General features: G+C 41.8%; 1 protein-coding gene across 6 annotated transcripts in view; it reads left to right on the top strand.

Moving 5' to 3' along the window:
- ANO6 (anoctamin 6) overlaps window positions 1-22356 on the top strand; it is a 121580-nt gene that overhangs the window by 81098 nt on the left and 18126 nt on the right. For 5 of the 6 annotated variants that reach the window (XM_030548908.1, XM_030548904.1, XM_030548905.1 and 2 more), the window contains 9 exons: window positions 1996-2101; window positions 2769-2829; window positions 6104-6249; window positions 8955-9032; window positions 12403-12628; window positions 13456-13625; window positions 14466-14563; window positions 18256-18386; window positions 19237-19442. In XM_030548908.1, the coding sequence (XP_030404768.1) occupies window positions 1996-2101; window positions 2769-2829; window positions 6104-6249; window positions 8955-9032; window positions 12403-12628; window positions 13456-13625; window positions 14466-14563; window positions 18256-18386; window positions 19237-19442 (1222 nt within the window). The remainder of the gene's footprint in view (window positions 1-1995; window positions 2102-2768; window positions 2830-6103; window positions 6250-8954; window positions 9033-12402; window positions 12629-13455; window positions 13626-14465; window positions 14564-18255; window positions 18387-19236; window positions 19443-22356) is intronic. The other variant, XM_030548906.1, reaches the window with a different exon arrangement.

Below are 22356 nucleotides of genomic sequence, written 5' to 3'. Positions count from 1 at the left end.
TATTGGATTAGGGTTAGTGTGGCCACAAATCGACGGTATTGGCCTCCGGGCGGTATCACACAGTGCACCACTGTAACCGCTCTGGACAGCAGTCTGAACTCGGATGCAGTGGCCAGGTAAACAAGAAAAGCCCCGCAAAATTTTGATTTTCATTTCCTGTTTGCCCAGGGTGGAGCTCTGATCAGCACGGGTGGCAATGCAGTCCCAAATCCAAAAAGAGCTCCAGCATGGACCGTACGGGAGATACTGGATCTGATTGCTGTATGGGGAAACAAATCTGTTCTATCAAAGCTCCGTTACAGAAGACGAAATGCCAAAGCGTTTGAAAAAAAAATCTCCAGGCTACACAGTGCTGCGTGACAAGCGTAACGGGAAGCCAGAGACTCAAATGGACACTCATGGAGGGAGGGAGGGGTACTGAGTACTCCAGCTATCCCATAGTCCCCAGCAGTCTCCGAAAAGTATTTACTTTCTTGGCTGAGCTCCCAATGCCTGTAGGTTCAAACACATTGTCCGGTGTGGTTCAGGGAATAGATGGTCAATTTACTCTCCCCCCTGCACGTGAAAGAAAAGGGAAAGAAATCGTTTCTTGACTTCTTTCAATGTCACCCTATGTCTACTGAATGCTGCTGGTAGACGCGATGCTGCAGCAGTGAAGAGCAGTATTCACTCCTCTCCCCTGCCCGGTGGCAGACGGTGCAGTAGGACTGGTAACCGTCCTTATTATCAACCCGTGAGTGCTCCTGGCTGGCTTCAGGTGAGGCTGGCTGGGGGCGCCTGGGTGAAAATAGGAATGATTCTCGGTCATTCCCAGTAGATGGTACAGAACGTCTGGTAACCGTCCTCATCATAGCAACTAGGGGCTGAGCTCCATCAGTCCCCTCCCTTTCCTGTGTAAAGAAAAGATTCTGTCCTGCCTGGACTGTCATAGCAGCGGCATGCTGGGCTCCTCTCCCCAGCACCGCTTAATGTACTGCCTTGACTGTCATAGCACCGGGAGGCTACCTGCCCCTCATTTTATCTCACTAACAAGTCACTGTTTCTTATTCCTGCATTCTTTATAACTTCATGACACAAATGTGGGGGACACTGCCATGATAGCCCAGGAAGGTTGGAGGAGGAGGGAAGCAACGGGTGGGGTTGTTGCAGAGGCACCCCCCATGAATCGCATGTAGCTCATCATTTCAGAGGGATCTGACACGGAGCAGCTGTGATCTCTGATACACTGGTTCTCTAGTACACTTGCCCCATATTCTAGGCAGGACTGACTCTATTTTTAGAAACCATAAAGGAGGGATTGACTCGGGGAGTCATTCCCAGTTTTGCCTTTGCGCCCCCAGCCGATCTCAGCCAGGGGCACCCATGATAGCAGCAGACAGCACAGAAGGACAGATAACTGTCATCTCATCGCCAATTTACACCAGCAGCAGACGGTGCAGAACAACTGATAACCGCCTCTGCTATCATACAAAAGCAAATGAATGCTGCTGGGTAGCGCTGGAGTATCGCCTTTGTCCGCGGCATCCAGTACACATACGGTGACTGTAAAAAAAAAAGCTGAACGGGCTCCATGGTTGCCGTGCTATGGCATCTGCCAGGGCAATCCAGGGGCGCGAAATGATTGTCTGCCGTTGCTTTCCAGCAGGAAGGAATGACTGACGACATTTACCCAAAACCACCCGCGACAATGATTTTTGCCCCAACAGCCACTCAACCCAGAATTCTAAGGGGCGGGGGAGACTGCGGGAACTATGGGATAGCTACGCTACCCACAGTGCAACGCTCCGGAAATTGACGCTAGCCTTGGACCATGGACGCACACTGCCGAATTAATGTGCTTAGTGTGGCCGCGTGCACTCGACTTTATACAATGTTTTATAAAACCGGTTTATGTAAAATCGGAATAATCCTGTAGTGTAGACGTACCCATCATCTACAAGCATTAAAAGGTAGTCTGAGTTTCGTGTTTGTGTTATTGATTGATTTTATTTTTAGCCAAGAAGTGTGTGATCCCAACATCGGCGGCAACATCATAATGTGCCCGCAGTGTGATCATGAATGTACATACTGGAACCTCACTATCACCTGTGAATCCTCTAAGGTAATGTGCCATTTATATCCTGCAGAAATGGGCTTCTAAGTTCACTTACAATAGCCTTTGTATTTTCTCTTACACCATCCATGGGGTAAAGTAGCAGCAGTGTTATTCCCCCCACCAGTGCAAGATTAATGTTTCTTCAGCACAGAAATATGAAAGGTACAAGAGAGAAACACATGAAAAGGGAAATGTTGGAAGGAAAAGGCGGAGGGCAACCCCACAATTACCATATCAAAACAGTGTTTTCTTATTAAATATGTTAATGTTTTTCATGTCACTTCTTGTTCCTCAGAATTACTTGTTCATTTGCTCTGTGAGTGTTTGTGAGAGAGAGAGAGAATACAATGTGTGTGTGTCATGGCAACTGAAATTCCTAGCACTGAAGTACTGGCTCTCCTCTTCCAGTACAGTGAATTGGTGCAACATTGATACGACAGCAGTTGTATATCCTTTTGCTGCATATTTGTCTCATAGATTTAATGTAGGTTTTTTTCATTTAATTTCCTTGATTTTGCATATTGGAAAAATACTGGGAGGAAAGGTGAAGATTCTTTATTAAACCATGTAAAACTAAAATCAAAATGTGCAACGTTCTTTCAGCATTCTTATCCCGTGTAGAAAAATTACTGACCCATTATAGCTAAAGCATTTATTTTTTAATTCTTTACAGAAACTGTGTATATTCGATAGCTTCGGAACACTAGTATTTGCGGTATTTATGGGAATATGGGGTAAGTCAATTTCAAGGCTTTGCTTTCTATCTACGGTTTTGTCATCTAATTTTGGGCAGACCTAAGGCATATGCCAAAAATGTAGCTAAATGAACAACTATTTCAGTTTCTAGTGTTCAGCAATATTACAAAAGGGGATTCAGACGAAAAAATTAAGCATGACGGTAACTCTTTTCAGCATCATTTGGAGACTGATTTGAGGATTTCCAGTGGCAGATAGGAATGTTGGGGTTTTTTCAGTGTTTGCTTCATCCTTTTAAATTTGGAGAAAAGTAAGAAGAAGGGATTAGAACTGCCCAATGTTAAGCCGGCAGGAGCCCACATGCTTAAACATATCTGGCAAAGGACTTGTTATTCTCCAGGGAATCTTGGAGCTGTCTATTCCTACTAGCAGCTGCATGACTGAGAAAGGCAATGGGAAAAATAGAGCCATTTATTATATACTCTAGTAATTATTTCTTTCCTTCTTCATTTACGTAATTGGTATGCTAAACATGCAGTAATTACAAGCACTGGGGACATCTTGTGGCAGTGAAAGTGTCTCTTTAATCATGGGGTTCCCACTGACTGATTCTATTCTGTACTAGATTCAATGGACAACGCAAAGTTTATTTTTCCAGAAAGTGTCTTGTTTCACTGACCGCAGAGGCAGAACTAGCATTTTCTTAACAAGGGGGCCCACCTTACCTGCCAAGTAGCAGAGATGTAGTAGTATGTGTTACTTCCCAATTTCTTCATTGACAGGACTCTGCTTTACGCATGCACTCCTGACCAGGAGGTTTGCAGGTGTATATGGGGTTCCTTCTCATTCCCCTCCACCACCACTTCATAGTGTCACCCATGTCCTCACCAAGCCACAATCTCTTCTTCCAGAGCAAGCCTGGAAGTGGATGCGGTGGAGGAGGCAGCGTGAGATGGCAGCCCAGGGTTCACAGAAGTGGGGAGCCAGGTCCGAGACCTCTACCCCCTCCTCTCCTTCCACTAGAGAGATGGGGAGTGGCCAGGACCTCTACTCCCTTACCTCCCCTTCTACCAGAGAGATTGGGAGCAGTCAGGACATTTCCTCCCACCCCTCCTCTCCCATCAGAGAGATGGGGACTGTGAATTAGTAATAACAACATTGTCTATGGCCAAGGGAGGAGCCTGAGGGCCCCACCTTCATTAAGCCTCTGTGGATTGTCCACATTAGCAAGGTTGCTAATTGGCTTTAACTGTAGCCCCTTAGCCAGAGTGATTACTAGTGGGTGATTAATAAGTAATGTTGGCTTGGAAGCTAGTCAACAAAGTTACAGAAGTAAGTTTTATTTGTTATCAGTGGTGCTGCATGAAGGATAGTGTACAGAAGACAACTACTGTAACATTTTAGAACAATATGTCAGCTTGATAACGAAAGGTTAATATGCTTGTTATTGTAAAACATGTTCTACCTTGATCTTTTGATAATGAACTTAATATAACGTGCTTTAAAGTAACTATTTCAATAAAATAATTGTTACGTTAAATGTGATTTTTTTAAGAAATTTTCAAAGATATACTATGCTCAAGATCCAGCAGGAAATTCCCTAAATCAAAGATTAGAACAGTTTGATGTTAATTTGATCCTTTTTCTGTTGTCCCAATAGTTATCTTATTTGTAATTTGCCTCTTAATTGAAAATTGTGATTTTCTGTTTTGTAGTATTGTTCCAAAAATGATAAATGGAAAGTTAAACTGCATAACTACAATATTGCTTACAAGGGTCTGTTAGTATTCTCATCATAAACCCGCTCTATAAGGAGGTGAATTGACGATCAAAATTGTACTGAATCCAAGTGATGCCATTTCAGTTGTAATTTTCATTGAATTGTAATACTTTTGTAAATAGACTGGTCCAAATAATTTAAGGAATGATACATTTTTAGCCCTATGATTGCATTGCTACCATTAATATACTTGTTAATAAAGGTACTTCTGTAATATGTTCCCTTCAGAGAACTCAATTACAAAACATGAATGAATTCAGCCTCACAATACCCCCTGCAAAGTGGGTCTGGACTACTAAATTATAGTAAGTGACATGTCCAAGACCAGACAGGATTAAAACCTAAATCTCCAGACTCCCCGTCATTTGTTTTAACCAGTAGAGAATGCCTCCACAGAATAAATGAAAGAAAAGATCAGTTAAAATACAGACGGAAGAACCCTCCCTGCTCTGAGGCCTGAGCGGTACAAAACAGCTGTAAAGTTATCACACCTGGAGGATTCCCTTTGTGTAGGCAGCTCCCTCAGTGACCGAGCTATCATAGCATTTCTTGGGCCACATCCGCTTCCTGGCTGCTAGCACGGGAATTGTGGCAGGGTGAGGGGCAGCAGGCTGTAAGGCCAGGACAACCATGCACTCCGATAATTCCCGGCCACTGGAACAGTCCTTGAGGACCTTTTGAAGCTGGTGCTAATTTGAGCATCGATGAGATTCTCTAAATTACTCTGGGGAACAGACCAATGGCCCGATGTAGGGATGGGGGAGCTTGCTCCTCTTTGGTTCACTGGCCTTGCTCTGCAGGCTGATACAGAAGATCAGGACTCCACTTCCCCTTTTTTGGCCTCTTGCTTGGAAAGAGTAGTTTCTGTGCACCCCAGAGTTCAAGGAGCACACGGATTGCCAGTGTGAGAGGCCCGTGTGAAGCCATGTAAAGGTAGGAACCTTCCATCCATGGATGTGCTCATGCAATGGCCTCTCCCAAGCTGGCCCTTAGAGCCTGTCTGTTTATTGCATGCTTGATTTTGGTGAATTGACTGTAACTGTTTCTGGAAAACCTTTAGTAGGTGTGGCACTCACTCTGTAGTGTATAATAAATGGGCATTAGCCTTTTCCCTATGGCAAGTTTTTATATGCGCTAAGGTTTTATTTTAAAAACATCCATAACTCTCCAAAATTATTTTCCTTTCAATTAATCAAACAATCTGCTTTGAAACCCATCCTGCAATATAAAATCCAAATTGTTCATATTCTATACATTTTCAGAAAGGAAAAATAAACTTTTGTGCATTCTTTAGCATAAAGAATCCACAGGTTTATATCATAAAAACATCTACATCATTAGAGCAGTAATTAGGTAAAGAAATAGATCCAGTTATTTTCTCCCTGAGAAAGTCTTGGCACTGTCAGTAAAGGTTATATTCTATGTCTCTGAAAAGTGATCTAAAAAATTAATGATTCACATGTTACAGGATAGGAGTTCAAACGCTATACAGTGCACATGTGATAGCATTCTGTTTGTTATCCTTTGGTTAGTTACTTTGTTTCTGGAGTTTTGGAAGCGACGTCAGGCTGAACTGGAATATGAATGGGATACTGTTGAATTTTTAGAGCAGGAAGAATATATACGTCCAGAATACGAAGCACGATGCACTCATGTAGTAACAAATGAAATCACACAGGTAAGGAATGTTTTTAGAATTGGTCATACTGTAAACTGTAAAAGCTAGAAATTCAAACAAAGACCTCATGAAAGTGATGGGCCAGATCTTCAACTGATATAAATCAGCATTTCTCCACTGAAGTCAATGGAGCTACCTCTGTTTGCACCAGCTGAGGATCTGACTCAATATGTTGATCTAATAAATTACAGGCCTAGCATACACCAGTCTGTATCAGGCTAAAATGTGAGGTCTGGAGTTCACAGAAATCAAATTTATCACTGAAGCTGGTTGTACCAATTACTGCAACCTTGGGACTGACAACTTTCTGTAATTCATAATACCAAGTGTGGGGGGGATTACTAAAGGGCAGTTTCCGAACAGCCAGAGGGACTGCAGTACAGTGATCTGGTGCCACAAAATGGTACCTCTAAACCCAGGTAACAGCCTGGCATTGAATAATTTTTGTTGTGAAAAGCCCACAGTGGTAACTGATAGGATTGCCAGCTTTGGTTGGACATATTCCTGGACGTTTCATCACATGACATAATATTAAATCTTTAATTCCTGGAGACTCCAGGACAGAAGTCGGCAGCCTTTCAGAAGTGCTGTGCCGAGTCTTCATTTATTCACTCTAATTTAAGGTTTCGCATGCCAGTAATACATTTTAACGTTTTTTAGACGATCTCTTTCTATAAGTCTATAATATATAACTAAACTACTGTTGTATGTAAAGTAAATAAGGTTTTTAAAATGTTTAAGAAGCTTCATTTAAAATTAAATTAAAATGCAGAGCCCTCCGGACCGGTGGCTAGGATACGGGCAGTGTGAGTGACACTGAAAATCAACTCGCGTGCCACCTTCGGCATGCGTGACATAGATTTCCTACCTCTGCTCCAGGACAATCCTAGAGGGTTGGCAACCGTAGACTCACTGATTGTTCATTGTTCTTGAAAGCCTGGAGCTATGCCAGGTAAAAAACAAGACAAAATGGAGGAAGAGAAGTTGCATTTCATACAGTATTCAGATTTTGTTATCCACAGGTGTCTGAATGAGAGAAGCACAAACAGGTATTATGGTCAAGCATATATGGATGCTAATAACATTAATGAGTTCACCTGGACAGGAATAATTCTCATTCTAGTGAAACACAATACACATTTATGAGGCTCTTAGTTTAGAGCTCCTTTTTTATATATATACGTTTTCAAGTGGCTTTAGCGGTTCACTCCAACTCAGCTGTCAGGTTTTTATTCTTTTTTGTTATTGCATCACTACCTGGTTTACCGGATCATTTGCTTTGCTTTCATGTTCTAGTCATACTATATTAATGTTTATAATAGAGGACTTGAAAAGTTCCAAAACTAGACTGACATGGTTAAAAATCTACCCTAAGTGGCCCCTTCTGTGTTATAATCTTGTGCTACAGGATACCTGGTTTTATTAATAAGCTGTGACAAAGTTCCTCCTCTACCTTGGTGGGTCCTGCACTTACTGGCAGATTTTCTCACCTCAGTGATCTTCCCCACAGTCTGGGTTAGCCCCACCTGTGTCTGATAGGAGTTGGGAGGTTTGGGGGGAACCCAGACCCACCCTCTACTCCGGGTTCCAGCCCAGGGCCCTGTGGATTGCAGCTGTCTATAGTGCCTCCTGTAACAGCTGCATGACAGCTACAACTCCCTGGGCTACTTCCCCATGGCCTCCTCCAAACACCTTCTTTATCCTCACTACAGGACCTTCCTCCTGGTGTCTGATAACGCTTGTACTCCTTAGTCCTCCAGCAGCACAGCCTCTCACTCTCACTCTCAGCTCCTTCTGCCTCTTGCTCCCAGCTCCTCACACACACTTCCTCTCCTCTGGCTCCTCCTCGCCTGACTGGAGTGAGCTCCTTTTTAAACCCAGGTGCCTTGATTAGCCTGCCTTGATTGGCAGCAGGTGATCTAATCAGCCTGTCTGCCTTAATTGGTTCTAGCAGATTCCTGATTACTCTAGTGCAGGCCCTGCTCTGGTCACTCAGGAAACAGAAAACTATTCATCCAGTGACCAATATATTTGCCCTCTACCAGACTCCTATACCCTACTGGTCTGGGTCTGTCACAAAGCTTATCTTTACTACACAAGGATAATTCTAAACAATTCTTAAGGTATTTTTAGATAGAGAAGATTTGGCTAAAAAATAATATTTTTGCCATTATATAGACCTTTCATCTGAGTGTCTCAAAGATTTTTTAAAACATCAGTGAAGTCCCATCACACCTGGGTGAGGTAGGCATCAACCTCATTTTACAGGGCGGTAAACTGAGAGACAAAGAGGCTGAGGCCTAAATTTTCAACGTGTCCACTAATTTTGGGTGACAGTTTTTGGATGCCAAATCTCAGGTACATAGGGACCTGACTTTCAGAAGTACTAAGCACCCACTAATCCAGCTGATGTGAGTGGGTGCTTAGCACTTCTGAAAATCAGGTCCCACGTTTCTCAAATTGGGCACCCAAAAACTGAACCACCCAAAATCAGTGGACACTTTTTTTTTTTTTTTTAAGCGTGGGCCCACATGAATTGCCAGGGGGACCCGGGAAAGATGTCAGGTCTTGGAATAGAAACTAGGATCCTGATTCCCATTCTTGTGCCCTAAAAGTATCAAAGTGCTTAACAGATCACATGAAAAATATATTTAAAAGAAGAGCAGATGTATGATTAACCCCTTCTAAATCAACTCTCTTTCCAGCAAGAAGAGCATGTGCCATACACTGCCTGTGGAAAGTGTGTACGGATGACCTTCGGTATAAGTGCAGTCTTATTCTGGGTAAAATTCTATTGATCTTATTCTTTAATATAATATACTTCTCTTGACAAATAATAGCTTCATGAAAAACTAAACTATATATGAGTCAATAAAGTGGCAGGCTGGTCTGAATTTTCAAATATGGATGTTTAAGTTGCACCCAAAAATCATTTGCACACATGCCCAAACACATAACTGCATACACCAACCATGCATTTGCATATGCAGAAAAGATATTCGTGCATATAAGTTCATACTTATGCATATTTTGTGGCTACAACTTGTGGGCTACGTTTGAAAATATGGTCCACTGTTTCCTCCATCAGCATTTTCAGATACATGTTTTGCTAGTAAGTGGAACAGAGGATTACCTTGGGGACAGACCTGGTTGCATTTTTCTCCCCCTTCTTCACAGTTTCTTTCATTGTTGTTCCAGCCATTCAGTTCAATAGCGTGTCATGGACGACTGGGCCTCTTTCAGCTTTTTCGTTTCACTTAAAAGAGCAAAGCTGGGAGCTCTTTGATTTTCCCAATCTTGCTACTTTAATTAAAACTAAAAATTGAAAGAAGTCCAGCCATCCATGAAACAATATGTAACATGGTGGGCCGGCCCAGAAAAGCCATCTCTAAAAGCTGAGGGCTCTAATATATTGCATGCTTCCAGAGCCTGTACAACATCCTGTAGCTGGAAAACCATCACCAGTGATGAGAAATGAAGCTGGAGCACAGGGACTGTACAGAATGCTGACTGGCCAGCAGGGAAGAGGCTATGCTCTGGGTTTTCATGTCTCAAGCACAGTGAGGAAAATAACTAACTGGCCGATTGGGGTTCAGAATGCTAAGAGAATCTTGTAACATGTGTTGTGATTTGGTTTATTACTATGGTATTATGTCTATGGGGGGGGGGCAGGGGATAAATGTCACTTTACAGACGTATAAGAAGAGAAACTCGCTGCCCTGAAGAATTTACAATCTGAATAAAAACTAGATAGCTAATAAGAAATAAAAATGGGGAAAGAAGCAGATATGACAAAAAACAAGGGAAAAGAGAATACTGAACATAAAGGTATTATTTCAACCAGTGCAGATGATATGACTGATTAAAATTAGGGATTTAATCTGTCAAGAGATTAAAAAAATTAATCGTGATTAATTGCACTGTTAAACAATAATAGAATGCCATTTATTTACATATTTTCAAGTTTTTCTACATTTTCAAATATATTGATTTCTTACAACACAGAATACAAAGTGTACAGTGCTCACTTTATATTTATTTTTATTGCAAATATTTGCACTGTAAAAAACAAAAGAAATTGTATTTTTCAATTTACCTAATAAAAGTACAGTTGTCCAATCCCTTTATCATGAAAGATGAACTTAAAAATGTAGAATTATGTGCAAAAAAAACCTGCATTAAAAAATAAAACAATGTAAAATTTAGAGCCTACAAGTCCACTCAGTCCTACTTCTTGTTCAGCCAATCGCTCAGATGAACAAGATAATACTGCCTGCTTCTTGTTTACAATGTCACCTGAATGTGAGAACAGGCGTTTGCATGGCACTATTGTAGCCAGCATCACAAGATATTTACATGCTAGATGCGCTAAAGATTCATATGTCCCTTGATGCTTCAACCACCATTCCAGAGGACATGTGTCCATGCTAACGATGGGTTCTGCTCAATAACGATCCAAAGCAGTGCAGACCAACACATGTTCATTTTCATTATCTGAGTCAGATGCCACCAGCAGAAGGTTGATTTTCTTTTTTGGTTGTTGGGTTCTATAGTTTCCACGTCAGAGTGTTGCTCTTTTAAGACTTCTAAAAGCATGCTCCACACCTCGTCCCTCTCAGATTTTAGAAATCTCACCTTCTTTGCATTTTGTCAAATCTGCAGTGAAAGTGTTCTTAAAACAAACAACATGCTGGGTCATCATTCGAGACTGCTATAACATGAAATATATGGTAGAATGCAGGTAAAACACAGAGCAGGAGACATACAATTCTCCCCTAAGGGAGAACGCCTGTTCTCACATTCAGGTGACATTGTAAACAAGAAGCAGGCAGCATTATCTTCTGGAAATGTAAACAAACTTGTTCATCTGAGCGATTGGCTGAACAAGAAGTAGGACTGAATGGACTTGTAGGCTCTACATTTTACATTGTTTTATTTTTTAATGCAGGGTTTTTTTGTACATAATTCTACATTTTTAAGTTCATCTTTCATGATAAAGAGATTGGACAAATGTAATTAATGCATTATTTTTTTAACGATTGTCATCGGCATGGAAGCATGTCCTCTGGAATGATGGCCGAAGCATGAAGAGGCATATGAATCTTTAGTGCATCTGGCACATAAACATCTTGCAACACTAGCTACAACAGTGCCATGTGAAAACCTGTGCTCACTTTCAGATGCATTGTAATTAAGAAGCGGGCAGCATTATCTCCCATAAATGTAAACAAATTTGTATCTCTTCACGATTGGCTGAACAAGAAGTAGCACTGAGTGGACTTGTAGACTAAAGTTTTACATTGTTTTGGTTTTGAGTGCAGTTATGTAACCAAAAAAACTACATTTGTAGGTTGCACTTTCATGATAAAGAGATTGCATTTCAGTACTTGTATGAGATGAATTGAAAAACACTACTTCTTTTGTTTACAAATATTTGCACTGTAAAAATTATAATAAAAAATACTACAAAGTGAGCACTGTACACTTTTTGTATTCTGTGTTGTAATTAAAATCAATTATATTTGAAAATGTACAAAAACATCCAAAAATATTTAATAAATTTCAATTGGTATTCTATTGTTTAACAGCGCAATTAATAGCGATTAATTTTTTTGAGGTAATAGCACGAGTTAACTGCGATTAATTGACAGCCCTAATTAAAATGTGCCTGTTTCTCTTGAGGGGCAGTTGCTTTTTTTTGGCTACAATCCACAACAACAATACCTGGCTCATATACAGTGTTTTTCCTCCTGAATGCATCCTGCCAATTGTGCAGTGCCATACATGGGGTGTTGGGAAGAGAAGATTCTTTTCTAACCCAAGGAAGTGACCATCATATGCCCCAAAGCATGAGATCTGAATACCTTTCTCATTATCTTAGCTTGTATAGCTACAAACATTATCTGTCATAAAATTATCCATCTTTTTTTCCACAGGTTGATTGTATGCTACACAAAGTAGTCTTCTCTTTTATGGGTTTTTAATTTACTGTGCTTTATCTTCACAGAGCATCCCCTTGCTCTCATATTATGGGATGGGGAGAAAGAGGTTCCAATTAATTTCACTTTGCCCTTCGTAATATATATTTCAAACCACTGTTTTTCCCAAGCCATATGATTTTACACCAATATATATATTGTATTCTATTTTCAGATTCTTTTGATCATTGCTTCAGTTATTGGCATCATCATCTACAGACTCTCAGTTTTCTTTGTGTTTTCTGCAAAGCTGCCACGGCACATTAATGGAACAGAAGCAATTCAGAAGTACCTGACTCCCCAGGCAGCCACTTCAGTAACTGCTTCAATCATCAGTTTTATAATCATCATGATTCTGAACATCATCTATGAAAAAGTGGCAATCATGATTACTGACTTTGGTAAGTTTATGCTTTAGCTAGGAACTGTAACAGAAAACAACATCATTCTCCCAGTAAATGAATATCTACACCAAGTATTTCAGAATTTTCCCTCTATAGCATGCAATGACTTCTAGAATTTTTCAAATATAGCTTTTCAGTTTCATCAAAGAAATATATTTTACTCCTTGCCTAAGAAATCCTTGTATAGCCAGCATGAAAGATCAATTGTTTACAGCTTTGTATTTGTGAAATAGACAAAGCTAGGAAGATTTCTATAATACCCAGGCTTTGTGAAAACAGATCAGTACCGCATAACACATTCAAGTACATTAGCTATTGTTTATGGAGGGAACAACCCCTTTTTTGTAAATAAATAGAATATGGTCACTGGTCCAATGCTAGATGATTTTCTCTCGTTATTAAACAGATAACCATTCACAAATATTACTATTCTTTCCATCCAGGCCATCTACATTAAAGTAGCTGTTCTACTTTAGATGTGTAAAGTAGTGGTATTTTAATATAGTTTATTTCCGTCAGGTCAAAATGTTATGTTTGTTATTTGTTGAGTCTGTGAGAATTTTCTCTTTCTATGAAAGCAATAGAGAATTATATTGCTTTTTTTCTTTTAGCATCAAAAAACAAATTCTTTCCTCTTTACAATAGTCTTATAATTAACATAATGGGTACATTGTATTAGGGAACCTAAACAATCTAAATTGTGCTGTAAATTCTATTCAAGCATGCAAGGCACATGCACATTTTTTGACGGAGGCACTAAAGCTGTTCAAATATTAATTTTCTTTTCCTTTTTGTTTTTTGATGTGTTTTTTTTTAAACTACAGAACTACCAAGGACGCAGACTGATTATGAAAACAGTCTGACCATGAAGATGTTCTTATTCCAGTTTGTCAACTATTATTCTTCATGTTTCTACATTGCATTCTTTAAGGGTAAATTTGTAGGATACCCTGGGGACCCAGTTTATTGGTTAGGAAAATACAGAAATGAAGAGGTAAGAATCCACTATAGTGTAAAATGTTAGCCTAGGGCCTGACCTACACTAAAAAGTTTGGTCAATTCCAGCTATGGCGCTCAGGGGTGTGAAAAATCTACACCCCTGAACAATGTCATTATTCTGGTCTAATACCCGGTGTAGACAGTGCTAGATCAGCAGACAAATTCTTCTATTAACCTAGCTACTGTCTCTCAAAGAGACAGATTACCTACACCAGCAGGAGAACCGTTGTAGCATTTTGAGTGTAGACAAGCCCTAGATCTTCAGCTATTGCTAAGGAGTGTACAGCACAGAAGGGGAGTTCAATGCTAGCCTTTTCACTTCCCCAGTTCCAGGCCAATGGTGTGCTGGGTTGGCCCCTTAGCATAATTTAGAGTAGCTTCAAGGTTTCTTAAAGTGACTTAGGTTGTCATTGACTCACAAGGAACCCACTGTGGCATAACAAAGACCCAGCCATACTCGCTTTCCCATGAACACCTATATCAACAGAAGATAGAGGGTGGTATAACATCCTCTGCACCAGTTCTCCACCATCCGTGGATCCCCCTCCACTAAAGTGATCTTCTTGTAATGACAGTGCAACACAGAGAGGCTGTGTGATCTGGGCTATTGTTCCATTGACTTCACTGGTATCCTGCCCATTTATAGCAATGTCAGATTTGGTCTATTAGACCTTTTGTCTAAATTATCAAAGGGATTTGTCTCATTTGTCTTCCTGGGTTATTTTTAAGGTTAAAATGATATAATTTTTAAAATTTTAGTATATATTTTATTTAAAACACTTTAATCTTGCCTGAAGAATTATGCAGCGTTTTTCATACTTCTTTCAACTTTTAGTGTGATCCAGGTGGTTGTCTCCTTGAACTTACAACGCAGCTAACAATAATAATGGGAGGTAAAGCAATTTGGAATAACGTTCAAGAAGTGCTTCTTCCGTAAGTACCTAATGTTTTTTAAAAGTGACCTAATGCAACAAAAAAGTCAAATATTTGATGGCTGAGGCCCTGCTTCTGTTTGAAGTAAGTGGGCATTTAGATTTCAATAGCAGCATATGCTCAGGCACCTGAGCATATGACCAACAAGACCAACATTTTCCAACTTGGGTGCCATTTTTGGGTGCCCAGCTTGAAAAGCCTTGGGGCCTGATTTTTCAAAGGTGCTATCAATTCCCAGTTCCCACTGAGTTCAGTTCAAGTTGTGGATGCTCAGCGCTACCGAAAATCAGGCCCAACATTTCTCAAGTTGACTGCCCAAAACTGAGGCAACCAAAACTGGAGGCTACTCTTGACAATTTTCACCTTATTATTGCTTTAAATGGCATACCGCGATTTAGTGTTTACTGTTCTGTGTCAGACTTTCCACAGAACAAGTATTCAAAATGCTATTTTAGTTTTTTAAATATATTTTTGTAGTTGTATTTTGACATTCACAGCTCTGTTCATATGACAGACATTCCCAAAGGGTAATGTTGAATGTAAATGATACAGTAAAACCATAGGCTGCATCTCTTTTATGTAACTTATACAAATTTATTAAATAGTATTGCCCTTGTCAGGGTTTGTGCAACCCATCAGGTGACCTAGGCGGTCACCTAGGGCACTAGCATTTGGGGGGCAGCATTTCAGGACCTTTGGCGGCGACCGCGATGGCTGGATTTGCGGCCGCCCTGGTCATCGTTGGCATTTAGGTGGAGTGACCTGGGGTACGGGGGCGCGGGGAGGGCTGTCTGCAGCAAGTAAGGCGGGGTGCAGCACGCAGGGGAACCACTCCCTGCCCCAGTTCACCTCTGCTCCGCCTCCTCCCCGAGCACGCCGCCCCGCTCTGCTTCTCTCCCTCCCAGGCTTGCGGTGCCAAACAGCTGATTGGCGCCGCAAGCCTGGGAGGCAGGAGAAGTGAAGCGGCAATGGCGTAGTCGGGGAGGATACAGAGCAGAGGTGAGCTGGGGCGGGGAGCTGCCACATGGCTCCCCAGGCCGGGGGGAGTTGCCACAGGGGGGCGCCTCAGGGCGGAGGGGGGGAGCTGCCACGGGGGGAGCATCTCAGGGCGGGGGGCACAAGGTGGAAGTTTTGCCTAGGGCGTGAAACATCTTTGCACTTGCCCTGGCCCTCGTCAGGAGACAGGGAATGATCTAAGTACAGAAAGCTGGAAAAGGTATAGCAAAGGGAGGTGGCGAAGAGAGGGAACCAGCACAAACTCATTTAAATACGTATCTGATGGAGTTGTAATGGAAATTTATGACATTTCTTCACTGATCAAGTATGCACAATTGTAAATAATAACAATTACAGTGAAACCCCGTTATAACGCGATGTTTGGGGTCCAAAAAATTCCATCGCAATAAATGCAGGGTCGCAGTATAGTGGGGTTTCAAGCCGGTCAGTTTAAGTCAGTGGTCCCCAACGCGGTGCATTTATGTGCGCCATCTAGTGCCTAGTGCCCCTAGTGCCTAGTGCCCAGCAGGGGAGAGAAGCCGCGGCCCCACGCCTCCCGGGGACAGAGAACTCCGAGGCTCTGGGCGCTGGTGCTATCTGTCCCCGGCAGGCGCAGGGCCGCAGCTTCTCTCCCATGCTGGGCACTAGGCAGGGGCACATCAATGTCCCGGCGGGCACCATGGTGTTGGGGACCACTGATATTAGGCCTTGAAGAGGAGCCAACTTATGATCACCTTCTATTCGATTTCGCGTTATGGCGAGGCGCGTTATTGCGAGATTTGACTGTATCTTGAAAACTGGAGGTGGGAGTCCTAGAAACTAGGGTCAGATCCTGTTCCCATTTACACTAGTGTAAACCCAAAGTAACTCCACTGCCTTCAGGAGAGTTACTTCAAGTGTACCCTGTTGCAAATACAAGCAGAATATGTCCCTTAGAATCAGCAGGCCTTATTTTGTGTATTTACATCTGTAGATTTAAAAAAATTGCCACAGGAGTCAGTTTTTCCTTCTTCAGGCTGACAGCCAATAAGTCTCATTGTGCTAGTTGATTTCATTTATGCCAGTGATTGTCCCAGTTTGCTTAGCCAGTTATCTGTTCTTCCCATTACTTATGTCTATCCATCACCACACACGATGTATCACCACTTGCAACCAGTAGTCAAGTCCTAGGTTCATGCTTCCTTCCCAGATCAATTCTTAACATGGCCTGGTATTGCTTGCACTTAAAGAACTAGATCCACCCAATTTTGACATTTTTAATCATTGTAACAGTAATGCAACAGGCATTACTATTGCTTTAGGATGAGAAAAGTTGAATTGTGAAGATTAAAATGTGTCTACATACGGTGATTCAGAGGAGCAAGTGAAGTATGCAGTGAGTTGGATATGCATCAGGGACTTTTATTATTTATTGAGCACTGAGAGAATGCACAAGGCTATACAAATACAGAAAACAAATGATTCCAGACACAAACATCTTGCAATCTAAATCAGACACAAGCAATACACACTGGCTACAACAATACATGGATTGAAGGCAATGAAGGAGAAAGATTACAAGACGGAGAGCATGCTGTCTGACAAATAAAGCTGCTTTAAACAAGATAACATTAAGAATATTGAGAACCTTATTAGGGAGTGTAGATTTGGGGCCTTGATAACAGGTGGCTGGTGGGCAGGAGGGAAGTGTAAGAGGAAATGACCAGGAAGAAAATGTGGAGAAGGGGATTGGAAATAGGGAGTGACCTAAAACACAAATATGGGTAAAGAAGACTTAGAAATGGAGGAAAAGAGAGAAGGCCCAAATCTTGCTTCCATTGAACTCCTATTTGCAATGATTAGGCCAAAAATTGTAAGAAAGATGAGAAAGGAGAAAGAATAATGTATAAAGGAAGAGTGTCACATTTTACTTGATATTAAACAGTTTCAGATTCAGTCTCAGTGCATCTGTGTCTCAGGATATATTTAAGGACTACTTTAAGCCCAGATACCACAGTGAGGGATGCATTAGAAGGTGGATTCATGGGAAATTTGGAACACTATTGAAAAAGCAATCCTTCCTGTATATTTTAAGGAATAACCCATCTTTTGTAAAACTGTGATGCCTCATGCAAATCTTTAAAAGCATTTGGCTGATATTTCATTTTGCATTTCTCTTATTACAAATGGAAATTTTCTCTTCCCTTATTATGAAGGACATTTATGTGCAAACAATACCCCTCTTTTTTTCTTAAAAGCTCATCTGCTGCCGCTCCTTATTCTAAGGTAACAGATAGAAATAGTTATAACTACACCATCAATTTTCCTAAATTCTGGTGCTCGCATTTCAGACCAAGAGCTTTTGGGGGGGAGGGATTAAAAACTGTGCAGTCTGAGGAACATATTGGGCCTGGTTCTCTGTTGCCTTTTCACCTGATGCTGTCTTTTACACTAGTGCAAAGTGGTTGTGAAATGCTAACAGATCAGAATGGTAGTGTTGTACACCCACTTTGCATTACTGTAAATGACTGCCCAAGGTACAAGGCAATAGCGGATCCCAGACCCATTGTTTGTATTAAGAAGTTTCAGTAGTTCAGTTATGATCAAAAACGAATTTTCAAACTTGACTGTACCACCAGAGCAATATCTTTGCAATAGCTCAGCCTTTGGCAGAGTAGACTAACGATGTGAATCATCATTTCTCTCCTGACTGATAGCTGGGTTAAGAATCTAATTGGAAGATGTCGCTCAGCTGCCAGATCAGAAAAGACTATTCCCCGCTGGGAGCAGGACTACCATCTGCAACCCGTTGGAAAACTTGGATTGTTTTATGAGTATCTGGAAATGGGTAAGTCAGCAGTGCAATTCTGATTCATATGAAATATTTTCAGTACTCAAAGGTGTTTTTTTTTAAATTCTTCAGATGAATAATGTCTGATGATTTTATAGATAGTGTAAACATGTTATAGAGATTAAAGCTTGTGCAAAATGAATAAAGGTAAAAAAAATTGTTAGTCTAAATCAAATAAATGACAATCCAGTTTACAACCAAAGACAATATGGCTTCAGTAGCTAGGGATTGTATGACTACGTCTGTTACCTCTTCATCTATTACCCTATCCGCAAGTCAGGGGCCAGAAGACTGCCATCTTCAACTCCAGCACTGCAGCATCACATTCCTATACCAGTTTACTGTAGATTTACAGCAGCTTTCAAGTTTTTGCTTTTTGGAAGCTGTCAAAACTTTAATTTCTTTGCAACCAGCCATACTTTAATGTGATTGTAATCATACTTATTTCAGCACACAAACACCAAATAATGTGATTCGTAATTGAGGCTTTTCAGCATAGCACTGGATTAATAAATAAATTTACATGCCTGAAAGATAAGAAGACATATAAAAGAAGCAGATATTTAAATATTCAGAACAGTTCATATATACGAGTTATGGCTTTTTTGTGCGAGTGTGCACCTCACATACTTTTACAGTCTATTGTTCATTCTTGGTAGGCCTCACTATCTTTCAGGGCTTTATTGTACTTTTCTGCATGTATGTTCAAACAAGGTCTGCTGTTTGAGAGAGAGAAAGTCTCTGATTAACCTTTAAAACATGCATTCCTGTCTTTGTCATGGTGTGGGTAAATATATACACATTGGAGTTAAGGCATCACCAACGTATGTCACATTCTCGTTGGCAGTTATACAGTTTGGATTTGTCACTTTATTTGTGGCATCGTTCCCACTGGCTCCTCTTCTGGCTCTTGTTAATAATTTGTTGGAAATACGAGTTGACGCCTGGAAGATTACAACCCAGTTCAGACGCATGGTGCCACAGAAAGCACAAGATATAGGAGCATGGCAGCCAATCATGCAAGGAATAGCAATTCTGGCAGTGGTGACCAATGTAAGTATGACCTGAGAACTATAAAAAATGGAATACTCTAAATATTCTAGTCAAGTGAGGATGTGAAATATTAATATGTATCGTGCCAGACTGACTAGAGGTAACATTTTCAAAAACATCTAAGTAATTTAGGATCTTAAGCAATGTTCCCTCTAACTTTTTACATCCATGTGCGGAATTAATTTTGTTATGCACACCAATAGAGAGGTGATGTGTAGCGGCGGTGGGGTCAAGGTGTTCGGAGTGTGGGAGGGGCTCAGGGCTGGGGCAGAGGATTTGGGGGTGAGGGTTCCGTCTCGGGGTGTGGGCTCTGGGGTATGGCCAGGGATGAATGATTTGGGGTGTTGGAGGGGGCTCAGGGCTGGGGCAGAGGATGGGGGTGCAGGAAGTGAGGACTCCAGCTGAGGGTGCAGGAGGCTTTGGGGTGGGGCTTGGGATGAGGAGATTGGGGTCCAAGCTGCCCCGGGACTGCTGCAGGAGGAGAGGCAACTCACCCCACTTGTGCAGCCCTTGATAGCCTGTGGCCACTCAGCTTATAGGGAACTTAGATCTTAAGTCCCATTTTTAAAAGTGACATGGGCGTTTAGGAGCGTAAATATCTAGCATCCTAAGTCTCTTTTGAAAATGAGACTTTGGCTCCAAAGTCATTTACATGTTCTCAAAAACCCTAGGCCTAAATAAAGGAAGTTTCACTTTTCACAATGTGACATCCTTGAGAAAATTCTGTGTCCAACCTTCCATTATGTATGAAGAATATGTCCTCCCTAAACTTACAATGCTCACTGAATGCAGAATGAATTTTCAGGTAACTGCATGGATTTTGAAGAAATTAGGTTGTAATTAAACTTTATTAATTATTATTGTATTTATTATGGTTGTGCTTCCCCCCTCTAAGTAGTTTTGCACTTAAAGCAGAGATTCAACAGCTTTGTTAGGTTTGAAAAATACAATGGAGCCTCAAAATTACAGCACTTATCCTTTGAGTGTAAAATGAATTTTCTGAGAATTGCAAGTAAATCCATTGATCAGTCTGAGTTAAAGTTAATTTAAAAAAAAAAGTCCTTTATGAAATTTAGTACTTGGTTTCAGATCTTTTTATGGTCTTATTAATCAAGTGCAGACTCTTCAAACGTCTCGTATAGTTAAATCATACTGAAATCTTATGCATAGACTATGTTGGTCTTTTTTGCCATTATGAAGTACACAAGAGTTTGTTCTCCAGCAGAAGCTAACAAATAATCTCATCCTTCAGAAATTTCCACCAACTGCCCTCTTTGAAAATGGCTGCCTTTTCCCCCCTCAGCAGGACTGAGCCACAGAGTGTTCTCAGTTAATGTCCTTCTCAAAATGGCCACCATCTTCCATTGTTCTCAATAGTACTGAGGCCTCAAGCTGTCCTTAGCAAAGATAGCCAGTTCTGACTTCATATGGTGCTATCATCTGCCCAGAGGGCAGTTTGGCTTCGCTACTATTGAGTGAACAATCAGTCATTTGGAAAGAGGGCAATTTGTGGTGAGTTTCTCTGAAGGAGGTTTTGTGTAACCTTCTGCCAGGGCCACCCGGGGGAGGAGCAAGTGGAGCAATTTGCCCCAGGCCCCGGTCTCCGCAGGGGCCCCCACGAGAATGGCTGAGGCTCACTCCCCAGTCCCAGCCTGACCCGACCCCGTCTCCGCCCCTCTCCTGGAGCCTCAGCCCATCCAGGAGCTTTGCTCAACAGTGGCAGTGTGGCTCCGGCGGGGCCCCTGAGCTCCGCCTCGCTCACAGCCGCATGGTAAGGAGGCGGGGCTGCGAGCTCCAGGCTGAGCGGAGGAAACTCAGGCCCCACTGGAGCTCGCAGCCCCGCGGGGAATGGTGTCCCTAGCCTCTGTTTGTCAGAGGGTGGAGATGGATGGCAGGAGAGAGATCATTTGATCATTACTGGTTAGGTTTACTCCCTTTGGTGCACTTGGCATTGGCCATTGTCAGGAGACAGGATACTGGGCTGGATGGATCTTTGGTTTGACCCAGTATGAACCCAAAGTTATGGAGACAGATATGAGTCAAGAAAGCCAGCAGAGTATCAGAAACTTGAAAAAATCTCTGACTGGATGGGCTCAGGTGTTTGGTCACAAGCTGAGGTGGTTCAGAAGTTTTGGATTTTTTTTAAGCAGAATTTTTGTATTGTTTCTTTAAACAATCAAACACAGCAAGCAGCAAATATTTGGCCACACACTTCTGAAACCCCAATCCATATTCAGGTTTTGGCAGACTAATTTCAGCTTTTCAATTAAAAAAACCACAACAAATGTTGAAGGAAAGCAAACATAGTCCGTGATTTTTTTCTGCTTTTTAAAAACCCCTAGTTCTTCGAGTGCTTGCTCATATCGATTCCAATTAGGTGTGCATGTGCCGCTTGCACCTTCGTCGGAAGATTTTTACTCTAGCAACACTCGGTGGGTCGGCTGGGTCGCCCCCTAGAGTGGCGCCGCCATGGCGCCGAATATATACACCTGCCGACCCAACACCCTTCAGTTCCTTCTTACCGCCTGTGTCGGTCGTTGGAACATTGGAGCGCGGCTTAGCTGATCCTCACCTCCCTAGCTACTCGTAGTTCTTTTATTAATTCTCGTGTATATAGTTATAAATTCTATAGTTATAGTTAGTTTTATTCATTCTTTGTTATAGTTAGCGTATATAGTTGAGAGGGGTTCGGGAATTAGCCCCTTCCCCGCACCCGGTACTGGGGCCTATGCCCGGTTCACCGGGCTTCAAACCGTGCTCGACCTGCCACAGGCTGATGCCAGCAGGAGATCCCCACGACTCTTGCCTTAAGTGCCTCGGGGAATCCCACCTCTCAGATAAGTGCCGGATCTGTAAGGCCTTTAAGCCCAGGACGAAGAAGGAGCGGGACTTTCGTCTGAAACAGCTCCTGATG

This window comes from Gopherus evgoodei, chromosome 1 (assembly GCF_007399415.2).
Source record: "Gopherus evgoodei ecotype Sinaloan lineage chromosome 1, rGopEvg1_v1.p, whole genome shotgun sequence".
Classification (NCBI taxonomy): Eukaryota; Metazoa; Chordata; order Testudines; family Testudinidae; genus Gopherus; species Gopherus evgoodei.
Note: the sequence above shows the minus strand (reverse complement) of the source record. Positions and strands in the feature narration are given on the sequence as shown.